Below are 13,252 nucleotides of genomic sequence, written 5' to 3'. Positions count from 1 at the left end.
AATGGTTTTCTTTTTATCAATATTTGATTTATTGATAATTAGACTTATTTATTTTTCATGTCTAGCATTTCTGATCAAGAGTTGGCATCAAATTTTTTTAACTTATATTTTTCCATTTCATAATTTGATATTAGGTTTTTTCTTAAAAAAATAAACCTCGTGATTTTTTTGATATTGTTATCTTGATCTCATAGTTTGACTAATGAGTTTGGTGGGTTAACTTGAGGAGATTCAAGTTTTTTTTTTCATGCTATTGTTGTTTTTAAAAAAAAATTATATGTTTTTTTAATTCATTCATTAATATTTAACTGGTTAAAAATAATTTTTTATTTATTTTAAATTTATTATTTCTGGTTAAATAACTTGGATTACAAACTTAAAAAGGTAAACACCAAATGCCATTGCTTGTTTTATTTTTTTTATTATTAAACATTAATTTTTTTCCTTTTTTTAATACATATGCATTGACTAAACATTTTTTTCTCATTAATTTTTTACCTTGTAGCTGCTATCTAGGAATACCTCGTTAAGCATTACCGAAACATTTTTATGAAATTTGTAGAATTGATTTTCTTCTTCCTTGCTCGAAATTAAAATCCAAGTGGGCCACGTGGGCCTCAACAAGGCATGATTAGTGCATAATGTACTGTGGCTACAGAGAATAAAACCCAAAATCCAGACAAGATATACAACCAAGGGAAACAACTCTGGCAACCAAGTGGGCCTCATAACTACCAATCATTTCCTTCTGAAAAACTAAAATCTCCCGCTTTGCTCACGACAACTCACGATATTTTCACCTCCAGCAACCTCTCGGTGGCATTATCGTAATAAATAGAAAACCACAAAGGTAGTTAAATCAATAGAGAAGGCCCCGAAGATTCCATCCCTCCACGTAGTAATTGAAAAAAGCTAGAAAATGCTCTGCCGGTCGTTCTGACCCCCCCGCTCTCTCAATCTCTCTCTCCCTCTCTCTTTTCATTTTCAAATATTAGAGCGTTTCGTTTTTTCAAGTCTCATCTGAGCTGTGAATTACTGGTAATTAATTCTTGATTAAACTGCTTAATCTCACTATTTTTAGCTTGTAATTCTTGTTTGACTAAGAATTTCATCTTCTTTTTTACTTCCTTTGCTTATGTTAGTTCATCTTTTCTTGCTTTCATCTTTGTTAATTGTTTTTATCTTTTTTTTTCTTGATCAAGTTCTTGCTTTTGATAATTTGATGTTTTGAGGGTCGTTTCTAGTTGATGAGGTTAACTACTATTTAATTAGTGATTGATTAGCTCATGCTAATCGTTTCTGGCTCGCTCGCTTGTTTGGTTTCATGATTTTTAATCTTTTTATGAACTGTGTTGTTGGTTTGATTAAGAGGAATTACGTTAATGTCATGATTTTTTGAAGTTCTCGTAAAGTTCTTCAATTTTTCTTTTTTAAAGATCGATTGTATTTTTTGTTGACAATCTCTTTGGTTAATTGTTTAGTTTAATTCTTCCTCTTTTTTTTTTTAAGTTCGAATTTCGGATTTTTTTTTTGCAGGCCTAAGCGAAGCTTACTAGGGAAGATTGAAACCGAAAGCAAAGGAAATTTCGTGGTAAGTCAACATTTCTTGTAATTTTAACTTTACGTGGTTTGTAGCTTTCTATCGCGATAAAATAGTTTAAAATCTTTGAAAATTGGATATTTTTCTGATTTTAAATTGATTTTTTTATATTAGTAATGTTTTTTAAATTGGTTTTTTATATTAGTTACTATGCACCATAAATATTTCCGTGGTTATATACTGGAAATAGAAAATACCAAAAACGACTGCTCACCTTTAATAGTATTAAGCAGTCTTTTTCTGCTTTTTGAAAGAGTTCTATAAATTGGATACTTATTATTCTGGGGGTGCTTTGATTTGATTCCTTATCAGTGGTGATGAGGTGGTGCCAGATCTATAATGACATGTTTGGCTGTTTAATTATCCATTTTTTAGTTGAAAAATGATTTTTTTTTTTAAAAAAGGGGAAGTTTATTGGTGTGTTGGGTCCACAGTTTTTTTTTTTTTTTTTTTGTGTTGGGGGGTGCTCTTTTAGTGGACTTGTTATGGTGAAAGGAAGATGGGATTTTTGGAAATGGGTGGATCTGAAATTTGGTTAGCAGAGGATAATTTTATTAGCTTGGTTGTGATTGGGGAATCTAAATGTGACATGAGTTTTGTTCTGAGTTTGAATTTATCTAATGAAATGATGATGGCAGTGAATGTTTGGGGTAATTTGCTTTAATAGCCGAGTTTTAGTAGGGACCGGCCATATCCATTTTAATCCATATAACCAGCAGCTCATGCAGGTAGAGCCTTTTAGGTTTAGCAAAGCAACGATCATATTTATCAATTCAGACCGGATTGATTTTCATTTCATTAGCAAAATCTGATTCTGTATTTCGAATTTCATCAAAATTAACATCAAATCTGAACTATTATCCTGTTTTTAGGATGATGGTGAGATTTTATCGATAATGTTAGGACTTTGGATATCCAAGAGCTGCAGCCTGTCAGCAAAAGAATATTATTAGCCTAGAATAGGTCAAAGTCAATATCTTTACTGATTTATTTCACAAATACAACCTGGTGAGCGCTATTTGAATAGTTTAACAAGATCTCTAGCTTTCTGCTTGAATGCATTCATTTGTGTGGTTTTTTCTTTGAATGCCTGATCTTGCTAGCCGTTTATTGATCATTTATCTTCTTCCAGGTGAGCCGTTTCATTTAAATGCTTATACACGTTAAAACTTGGTAAAAGATGAATAAGCTGCAGGAAGCTTGTTGTATTTAATTATCTAAACCCCGATATGCAGATTTTTATAATTTTTGGCGGAAGATGAAGAATGCATTTCTGAAAGCATTGCTTGCAAGGAAAGTTGATTGAAAGTTTGAAGAGAAGATGACAAAGAAGAAGCACCATTTCCAAGAGTCATTAAAATCCCTCTTTGGAAGTCACATTGATCCGGAGAAAGATGAACAGCTAAAAGAAACTAAAACAGGTGATTTCTTTCATCAGTAATTCCGGAGGTTGTGAAATGGCATTGTGGAAACTGGAAAAACGAAAATGACCTATCTTGCAGCACGTTTTTAGTTGTCTTTACATGCTATTGTTTTGTGCCTTAAGCTTGTCCTTTCCATTGTAATCTTGGTCAATGTTTAACTGTAAAGACATTTCCTGTTCTGTAGAAATTGATGACAAGGTGAAAAGGATCTTGAAGCTTATCAAAGAGGAAGATCTTGAAGAACAAGATGGTCTCTCAGAAGAAAACTCCAAAAAAGAGCCTCTCATCGAGTTAATTGAGGATTTACAGAAACACTACCATTCGCTCTATGGACAATATGATCATCTGAAAGGAGAGCTGAGAATGAAAGTTCATGGTAAACATGGAAACGATACCTCTTCTTCATCCAGCTCAGACTCAGAATCTGATGATTCTTCTAAGCACAAAGGCAGTAAAAATGGTCGTTTGGAAAGCGAATACCAAAAGATAATAGATGGCATGAAGCAAAAACTTGAAGCTGCGAATCTAGAACTTGCTGAACTGAAGAGTAAGTTGACAGCTACAGGTGAAGAAAAGGATGCATTGAAGTTGGAACATCAAACAGGTTTGATCAAGATACAAGAAGAAGAGGAGATCATCAGAAATTTGAAGCTTGAAGTTGAAAGATCAGACACTGATAAAGCACAACTCTTGGTTGAGAATGGAGAACTGAAGCAAAAACTAGATGCAGGTGGCATGATAGAAGCTGAACTGAATCAAAGATTGGAAGAACTGAACAAAGTGAAAGATACACTGATTTTGGAGAAAGATGCTGCCATGCAAAGCAATGAAGAGAGTGAGAAGATCACAGAAGACTTAAGAACCTTAACTGATTGTTTGCAGGAGGAAAAATCTGCCACAGGGCAAGAACTAGAAGCTCTTAAAGCAGAACTTTCAATCACAAAGCAGCAGCTGGAATCTGCAGAACAGCAAGTTGCAGATTTTATCCATAATCTGAAAGTAACCAAGGAAGAGAATGACTCTCTTACCTTCAAATTATCTGAAATCTCAAATGACATGGTGCAGGCACAAAATACAATTGATGGACTCGTAGGTGAATCGGGTCAATTAAAGGAGAAATTGGATAACAGGGAAAGGGAGTATTCGTTTCTTGCAGAGATGCACGAGATACATGGAAATAAATCGTTAGATCGGATAAAGGAATTGGAAGTACAAGTAAGAGGTCTGGAACTAGAGCTGAAATCATCACAAGCCCAGAATAGAGATCTTGAGGTGCAGATTGAGAGCAAAATGGCTGAAGCAAAGCAACTGGGAGAACATAATCATGGATTAGAAGCCCGGGTTTTGGAACTTGAAATGATGTCAAAAGAGAGAGGAGATGAACTTTCTGCTCTCACAAAGAAACTTGAGGAAAATCAGAACGAATCATCTAGAACAGAGATTTTGACAGAGCAGGTCAATACTATGCTAGCAGACCTGGAATCTATACGTGCCCAGAAAGAAGAATTGGAGGAACAGATGGTAAGTAGAGCTAATGAAACATCGATTCATGTTGAGGGGCTTATGGATCAGGTCAACTTGTTACAACAGCAACTGGAGTTCCTACTCGGTCAGAAAGCTGAACTGGGAGTGCAACTCGAGAAAAAAACTCTGGAAATTTCAGAATATCTTATTCAAATAGAAAATCTGAAAGAGGAGATAGTGAGCAAGACTGCAGATCAGCAGAGATTCCTGGCAGAAAAAGAAAGTAGTAAAGCACAAATCAATGATCTGGGACTAGAGGTGGAGGCTCTATGCAACCAAAACACTGAGCTTGGTGAGCAAATAAGTACTGAAATCAAGGAGAGGGAACTATTGGGAGAGGAAATGGTTCGGTTACAGGAAAAGATCCTTGAACTGGAAAAGACACGAGCAGAGAGAGATCTCGAGTTCTCTTCTCTCCAGGATAGACAAACAATTGGAGAGAATGAAGCTTCTGCTCAGATAATGGCCTTAACAGAACAGGTCAGCAATCTGCAACAGGAATTGGATTCTTTGCGGACTGAGAAAAACCAAACGCAATCACAGTTTGAGAAGGAGAGAGTAGAATTCTCAGAAAAGCTAACCGAATTGAAAAATCAGAAATCCGAGCTCATGAGCCAGATTGCAGAGCAGCAGAGAATGCTGGATGAACAGGAGGAAGCACGCAAAAAGCTAAATGAGGAGCATAAGCAAGTTGAAGGTTGGTTTCAGGAGTGCAAGGTGAGTCTTGAAGTAGCAGAAAGGAAAGTTGAAGACATGGCAGAAGAATTCCAAAAGAATGCGGGTTCTAAAGATCAGATGGTAGAGCAGTTGGAAGAAATGATCGAGGACCTGAAGCGAGAGCTCGAAGTAAAAGGAGATGAAATTAACACTTTGGTTGAGAACGTCCGAAATATAGAAGTTAAGCTCCGGCTGTCAAACCAGAAGCTCCGCATCACAGAACAATTACTAACAGAGAATGAGGAGAGCCTTAGAAAAGCAGAAGAGAAGTATCAACAAGAGAAGAGAGTGCTCAAAGAAAGGGCTGCTATATTGTCTGGGATAATCACTGCAAATAACGAAGCTTATCACAGGATGGTTGCAGATATCTCGCAAAAAGTAAACAGTTCTTTGTTAGGACTGGATGCTTTGACCATGAAATTCGAAGAAGATTGTAACAGGTATGAGAACTGTATTTTGGTAGCGTCAAAGGAGATCCGGATTGCAAAGAATTGGTTCATGGAGACAAATAATGAAAAGGAAAAATTGAGAAAGGAAGTGGGTGATTTAGTTGTGCAGCTACAAGATACAAAAGAACGTGAATCGGCATTAAAGGAGAAGGTTGAGCAATTAGAGGTCAAGGTGAGGATGCAAGAGGCGGAGAAGGAGAATTTGACCAAAGCTGTAAACCACCTGGAGAAAAAGGCGGTAGCGCTGGAGAACATGTTGAAAGAGAAGGATGAGGGGATATCAGACCTCGGAGAAGAGAAGAGGGAAGCCATAAGGCAGCTATGCTTATGGATTGAATATCACCGAAGTCGCCATGATTATCTCAGGGAAATGCTCTCAAAGATGCCCATCAGAAGCCAGAGGGCATCTTAGGAGCCCTGGTGACATTTCTCATCCCAGCATCTTCATTTGGGGTCTTTTTTTTTTATTATTATTTTTTAAACTGCGACGAGTTACTCTTCATTACTTCATTTTAAATTTTTTCCCTTCAGAGAGTTTTGTTGATGCGATATCCTTTTGTTAGCCAGGAAGAATGTCAAAGATAGAATGCACGGGATTCATCACTTTGATTGTATAGAATTTCTGTTGCCGTTTACACTTTCAAGTAGGATTGTGGAATTTGATGAAAACGACGATTGCTCATCTTCATCTATCAAAGAACTTAAATTCGCATTTGACAGCTACAGCCCTTGTTTATGAGCAGGGAGAGCAAATCAGCAAAACCAAGGAAAGTGCCAAAACCAGATTAGTGAAATGAAGCACCAAATAACTCGCGGATATCAATTGAACAAGCTGTCACAAATAGAACTTGCTAAAATATAACTTCAACTAATCTAGTAGAAAGGCACCCGATATGCATCATTTCGACAAATAATTATTGCCATAGGAGTATGAATAAGAAATCTAGAAACTAAAGATGGGTTTAAATGGAGACAGTTGTGTATAAGACGGGAGAAATATCAACACTGGCTAAAGATTGGCTTCTAAACTTTCTTGCCCCCTCGAAGTAAGATAATCCCTAAAACTGACCCTCTAACATTACTTCCGTTTCCCTTGCAATCAAAGTAACAAAACTCTGATGATTTATTATTCTTCTCATTGCTTCAGTCAGATATCCTCATCTCAACTCCAAGAACGTCCTTCACCATCTCGTATGTCACAAATGCAATTGCTATTGAAGGGACCACCTACAAATGGAGAAAAAGAAAAGGATCTCCTTGGATGAAAATGATAAAGTAACGAAGCATTCTAAATAAAGATGATCAAAACTAAGTTTGTGCACTGACCTTCACTGAATTGGGGACCAAACCCTTGTACAATGCTCCAAATCCCTCATGGCGAACTGTTTTCCTGAAGGCATCAACCATACCAGAATATTCATGAGATGCTTTGCTCCTTCCATCACCAGTGACAACTGAAGCAGCATCCTTCCAGCCAACCATCTGCATTCTTCGTCGGATAACATCAAGAGGATAAGCCACTGTCTGGCCGACAGTCCCAGCAGCAGCCCCACAAGCAAGCCTTGTAGTCACGCCCAATTCATTGTCCTCAACTAGTCCAAATGGATTCGTTTTGAGTAACCAGTCTTTAAGAGATTCATAAACAGAAAAGTTCAGACCCACATATGGTATCTGTAAATGTCATACTTCAGCCCATTAGATGAACGACACAGATGGTTCTCTAAAAATGGCATATGTGCAGCTTGAAGAAGAACTTTTGGTTTAGTGACCTAATGAAGGAAATGAAAACCCCAACACTAATGAAATCTGGAGTATCTATGCACAAGAACATAGATTTCTATGGTGCACATGCAAATGAAAGCAATAGAAAGGGAGCCATTTACTTACAACTCCTATTACAGAAGGTAGCCAGCCTTTGTATAAAGCCCGAGGACCTTCCTCCTTAAGGACTGTCGAGAGAGCATGAGCGATTCCTCTATACTGACGAGGAGACTTGTCTGTCTGCAAGTATTCATATGGACAATCTTATGCCATTAAAATAGCAAGATACAAAGCATTTCACACATTCACAAAGATTGCATATATAGATCACAGCACCTGGACAGTTAGCCGACCACGAACCATGTCCATTGGGTAAGTTGCTGACATGGCAATAATTCCAGCACATGCACCAGCTCCAAGACGTAGAAGAGGAGTAAGCTGGGCATCATCTGCATGAAGGAAACTAATATGCAATGATTGTTGAGCTGGAAATTGATTAACCACAGTGGATATAATTTAAAAGCCAAAAAAGGCTTTGCTAAAGATAATACCAGAATTCAGTGCAACTGAATTGACGAGCATATGCTGTGTAAGTGCACACATGATAAAAACATGCAATGATGCATGAATAAACTCGACATCGCTCCCACCAAAAGGAAAATCAGGATAAGAATTCCATATAAAATAGTGATGAATAGATGGAAAATAGCAAATGGATTCCAACAGCAAAGGAACTTCACAAATACAATAGAGTAACATATAGAGGCAAATAGAGGGGCAGCCATACCATTTCCAGTTTGCTGCCTATAAAACCATAATATTCCCCTGTTTACAGGAAAAAAAGAGCAAAACACAGAAAATTTATGTAGGCAGACTTATATGTAGAAATTAATGCTGCTGGAAGCAGATAGACAAAATATCAGGGTGGAATGCCAAAACATACTTGGATGCTTCCTCATAACTGAAGAACTTGACTGCTGAGTTTGGGACAATTCTAGCACAATTAGTTCCATTGCCTTTAAACATTCCTCTCAAGCCCTCAGTTCTCCATATGTATTTCAAACCTTGAATGGTTCCATTGTATTTTATACTGTGAGGATTTTGAACCTGCATATTCCAAAAGTAAACAAATCACTCTAGTTAAACAGAGAGTCATACATGCAGAATGATAACAGAGAAAATCTTAAAATAATATTAAATTCAGTATGCAATGTAGCTGTCCATTATACAGAATGTCAGAACTAAAATGCTTAATAATAATAACAAAAACTACCTGTAGAAGTATTTTTAGTCTTTCTAAAGGAGCAACAGCTGTACGTGACCTGAAACAGATGGCACATACAATAATTTCTTCAAAGAGGAAAATGCTCAATCAAGTGTTGAGTATGCGAAACATGAAAACTCAGTTGCTAATGAACAGTGATGACAACAATTATCCATTCATATTTAGGCAGTGGTACAAATTAATCAATCTGAACATCCCCAATCACACTATGTGATCGTAACATTCTGAAAATTATCATAATTATTAGCCAATTATTCCTTATCTTCAACAGTTGCCTCCTCTATTTTCATATGGATGCCCTCGTTTTCTCATTAACTCATTTCTGTGTTGTCGCTTATTTGTGATCATTCTACATATATGCTGTTAATTCACCATCTATGACCCAAAACTCACAACCATAGACCAAAGCCAATCTAAACCTGGTTTAACAGATAAGAAAATTAACAATATACCAAAATTTCTCATTCGTAAACATAACAAATGATTGGTGATGGCAAAACCAGGTTTCATTTGCACTAGGAATTGTATAACTAAGCTATTTCTCAGTAATTTGAATGATTCCGATCAACTAACAAGTGATATCTAAATAGAAATGTTAAAATATCTAAAAATCATGGATTTCACTAACAACACAAGAACTCACACCTTAGTTATACACCTTATTTGCTACCAATATCCAACAGAGTACCAATGAACACCCAAAATTAGATTTTCACAAGCCCATCATAACATAAGGAGTCGAACCTTTACCTTTTCAAGGAAAAAGAAGAGTGAAATCTTCAAAAAAATAAAAAAGCAGGCTTTTTAAAGTATATTTTTACATATTTTAATGCAAAACCAAAAAACACTATCCTGTTTTTTACTCTTTAAGGAGGAAAAAGCAAATCGTTACAACGATGAAAAAGTCCCCTCGCTGCTAAACCCAAAAAAAACCAGTCATTTCTTTATCAAAATCTATAACAAACAACAATCTTTACTTAACAAAAAAAATAGAAAAAAATCATCAATATTATCCTAAAAATTAATAAAAATCACAATCACTTCCACAGATAAGATAAAAAGAGGTTGATTATTTACTACAATAATCAGTAAAAAATCCCAAAAAAATGAAAAGAACTCACACTCCACCGGCTACACCCCCGGCTACAAGAGACTTGCAGATACTAAGAAGAGCGGGTCCCGGTGCTTTAACGCCTTCACGAGCCAGTTTAGCCTCTTCAGCGAGATTCACAATCGTAGAAACAGCAGACTCGCTTGTTTTCACGTCCTCTGATGCCATCACCGGAACCCTAGGAAAGTGGTCAGAATTCCGGCGTTGACTGGGGAGATTATTAAGATTGATTAATTTGGGGAAGGTTTGGTTTGCTTTTGCATATGCTAACAAAGAGAGAGATGGAGGCGTCCGTTTTGCGAGAGAGAGGAGAAAGAGTTCGAAGGAAAAATGATTTTGTTCTATTTATACGTGGCCCTAACACCACGTCCTTTCATTGTTTCTTGCGTTAATGGTCCATTAGGTCCCTTTACTCTTCCTTTTATATCAACATGGTACCTTCTTTTATTTTCATATTCCCGGCATCATCACTTCCCACTGTGGTCGTTTCCGTTAAATTAAATATTTTGTTCAAAATATTTTTAAATTTTTTTAGTTTTTTAAAATTAATTTTTTTATAGTTTTAGGCTGATATCAAAAATAAATTTTAAAAAATAAAAAATATTATTTTAATACGTTTTAAAATAAAAAATATTTTGGTTTTTTTTTCATTTGTTTTCTCTTCGATTATTATTAGAGAATGTGATCTGTTACTTACAATTTATGCCACGTGGCATCATCATGAGCATGCAGGTGGTGGGATTTGACATCTTCTCTAATGTCAAGAAATGAAAGAATCTAAATGGCACGAAGATTAGGAAGTGAGGGATAAGATCAGGATAGAGAATAGACTTGAGGGACCAAAAAAGCAATCGACAGTAAGTAGGCAAAATGCATTGTTATTAACCCGTTATTTCCTGGTTCAATTACAATTACACCCCCAGTGCAGAGTGATTTTCATGACTGGATAATTTATTTAAAAAGGGGGAGAAGGGTCTTTTAAGAAGCTATGAGACCCCAAAATTAAAAACTAGAATGCCATGGTTCACTTGCAATTAGACCCCGGGTTTTATTTTTTTTAATATGGTATCGGTGAGTGGCTGAATTGGTAAAGTAGATAGATCAAAAAATATGTTTTTTATGTAATTTTTAATTTGATTTTCTCTGTTTATTAGTATATTTACAGACCGTAAAATATAAGTCGTATTTTAAAAGTCTTGTTTGGGGTGAAGGGATCTAATTTGGAAAGATTTTTTTGAAAAAAGTAATTAAATGAAAAGAAAAATAAAAAAATGGCTAATTTTATGGCTGGATGAGTTAAAAGCAACAAATAGATGGTGTATATAATTCAGGGAAAAGGGAAAAATAAAAGATGAAGCCATTTTTGGATGCTGTTTTCATCTAAAATGGAAAAGTATAGAGCGTGATAACATTTTATATCCAACTCGTGTATTTTGGTACTCCCAAAATAATCGATAAGATTGCACCAAGAAAAGGTTAGAGTTGTCATACACGACAGCTTCACCAATTTAATTAGTCAATGCCTGCATGTAACATGTTGTTATCATCTTCAAAGGTCAGCTGCCACATATCTGTGCTCTTTTTTTGGTGCGAGTTTTGTATTGAAATATACTTATATTAAAAATTATTTTTAATTTAAAAAATATTTTGATTTTTATTCTATTTTTTTACATTATTATATTAAAATTATTATATTAAAATTATTAAAAAATATTAATTTTATATTTTTTAAGGTGAATGCACTTTTAAAAGGTATTTAAAAATAAAACTACTGCACTCTTGAATGATTTTATTTAAAAAAAACACTTTTATGCTACATTGATGGGTGTATGGGTGTCGTAAAATCATTCTGTCTATAAACTTCTTTTTTTATATAATTTAAGATGGTCGGAGTAGTTTATGTGCACTATAATTAATTTTTAAATTTATTAAATATTTTATAAATCTAATAAACAAATAAAACATTATAAAAAAAACATATATACATATAAAAAATCGAATTCAAATACTAAAGGAAGGGAAGAAATCCCTCCCATAACCATTGTGACATCAAATGGTCCGCGAAGCTTTTTAAAGAAATTAGTCATTGCTAAGCCAGAGGTTTTCTTCTTCTTTTTTTGTTATTTATTTCGTAAAAAAAATATATATATAGTTTATAGCACAGTCTTCTTTAGGTGATGTTTGATCAAGAGTTCACAACTACCCTGTCAATTCAAAAGTTTTGAGTGGCCTAGAAATCCAAAACCAAAATTTTAGGTCTTGCAAAATGATATAAGATTGTAATTAAATTTTAAAAAAACTGTCCATTCAAAAACATATAACACACTAACAATCCCCCGTAAAATAACTGACTTTTAATAAAGACTCGAGAAAAAAAAATTTCTATGGATATACTAGCTTGGGTATAAATAATTTTCTTTAATTTTAATGTATGAAAATCAACCCAAAGATATTAAAACAAAATAAAAAATATAAGAATTTTGCATATTATACCTCATTATATAAGATTAAAACAATCTCCTATTAATACTCCACTTTTATTAGACAAAAAATCTATATAATCACTAATAAGAATATATGTGAAAATATAGTAGAAATTATTCTTTAAAGTGTATTTTTAGAAATATATCAAAAAATAATTATTTTTTAAAATTTATTTTTTAATATCATCATATCAAAATAAATTAAAATTAAAAAAAAATTATTTAAAACTAAAAAAAAACATTAAAAAAAAAAAACAATATGGAAACACAATACTAAAGAGAGAGAGAGAAAGAGAGAGGTTGTCAGCCTTTCTGTACACGTTTTGACAAAAAAAACAAAAACATATTGGCTTTCACCGTCTAGTTCTTAAGCAACATCTTGAATTTGATCAAAACCAGGGGATCGTTGATATTGCTGACCCTCTAATGTGGACAGAGATTTTTCGGTTTATGAATTATCCATAATGTCCATATAGATAATGAGAAAAAAGTAAGTAATTTGGAGCTCCAGGTCCACAAATTCTGTGGATTGGAAATGTCAAGGACAGTACAGCTGGCCTGAAACGTCCATGGAAGTAACAGTCAGAAAAACTTCCTCTCCCATTTTGTGTGGATGCTAGCACTCCTTGCCCATCCAGGCATCCTTTTCCCAGGCAATTAAAGAAAACCGGCACTGGCCTCTCCGGATTTTGACAAGAAAAGTCACTACATATATATCCACGTACAATGTCATAGCGTGGGTCCTCATTTTGTTGCCATTTTCCAACCAAGAAGTCTGAACAAAGGATCCATTGATGGGAAGTTCGTAGCTTCAAGAGATGCAGGATGGATGTATGGAAAACTCAAGTATCTTTTTCTAGCTATTTCATGTATATAATCGAACCCTTTGTTTTTTTTT

The 13,252-nt window shown here is 34.8% G+C and overlaps 2 protein-coding genes across 5 annotated transcripts; one reads left to right on the top strand and one right to left on the bottom strand.

The window, feature by feature from the left end:
* Window positions 1-787: 787 nt before the first annotated feature.
* LOC105127359 (putative protein tag-278) lies at window positions 788-6,402 on the top strand. 4 transcript variants are annotated; one of them, XM_011028623.1, is made up of 5 exons: window positions 788-1,038; window positions 1,537-1,591; window positions 2,733-2,773; window positions 2,836-3,021; window positions 3,209-6,402. In XM_011028623.1, the coding sequence occupies exons 4-5, from the start codon at window positions 2,922-2,924 to the stop codon at window positions 6,124-6,126; spliced, it is 3,018 nt and encodes a 1,005-aa protein (XP_011026925.1). In that variant the 5' UTR covers window positions 788-1,038; window positions 1,537-1,591; window positions 2,733-2,773; window positions 2,836-2,921; the 3' UTR covers window positions 6,127-6,402. The 4 variants fall into 4 exon arrangements, with proteins under 4 accessions (XP_011026925.1, XP_011026926.1, XP_011026924.1 ...); XM_011028624.1 differs by lacking the exon at window positions 1,537-1,591; XM_011028622.1 differs by lacking the exon at window positions 2,733-2,773.
* A 101-nt stretch (window positions 6,403-6,503) lies between these two features.
* Window positions 6,504-10,205, bottom strand: LOC105127358 (mitochondrial adenine nucleotide transporter ADNT1). Its single transcript, XM_011028621.1, has 8 exons — window positions 9,882-10,205; window positions 8,749-8,797; window positions 8,419-8,582; window positions 8,263-8,300; window positions 7,812-7,924; window positions 7,602-7,715; window positions 7,041-7,385; window positions 6,504-6,941 (listed from the first exon to the last, which is right to left on the bottom strand). The coding sequence occupies exons 1-8, from the start codon at window positions 10,037-10,039 to the stop codon at window positions 6,858-6,860; spliced, it is 1,065 nt and encodes a 354-aa protein (XP_011026923.1). The 5' UTR covers window positions 10,040-10,205; the 3' UTR covers window positions 6,504-6,857.
* Between the last annotated feature and the right edge of the window lie 3,047 nt (window positions 10,206-13,252).

This window comes from Populus euphratica, unplaced genomic scaffold (assembly GCF_000495115.2).
Source record: "Populus euphratica unplaced genomic scaffold, PopEup_1.0 scaffold7.1, whole genome shotgun sequence".
NCBI lineage: Eukaryota > Viridiplantae > Streptophyta > Magnoliopsida > Malpighiales > Salicaceae > Populus > Populus euphratica.
This window is presented reverse-complemented; position numbering and strand designations above follow the sequence as displayed.

What these genes read in the sequence shown, in the direction of transcription:
- LOC105127358 (XM_011028621.1), bottom strand. Translation starts at nt 10,039, where the DNA reads ATGGCATCAGAGGACGTGAAAACAAGCGAGTCTGCTGTTTCTACGATT. An exon ending in GACTAAAAATACTTCTACAG is followed by an intron (nt 8,583 to 8,748) that starts GTAGTTTTTGTT and finishes TGGAATATGCAG; the next exon opens with GTTCAAAATCCTCACAGTAT. An exon ending in TACCTTCTGTAATAGGAGTT is followed by an intron (nt 7,386 to 7,601) that starts GTAAGTAAATGG and finishes TGACATTTACAG; the next exon opens with ATACCATATGTGGGTCTGAA.
- LOC105127359 (XM_011028625.1), top strand. Translation starts at nt 2,922, where the DNA reads ATGACAAAGAAGAAGCACCATTTCCAAGAGTCATTAAAATCCCTCTTT. An exon ending in GCTAAAAGAAACTAAAACAG is followed by an intron (nt 3,022 to 3,208) that starts GTGATTTCTTTC and finishes CCTGTTCTGTAG; the next exon opens with AAATTGATGACAAGGTGAAA.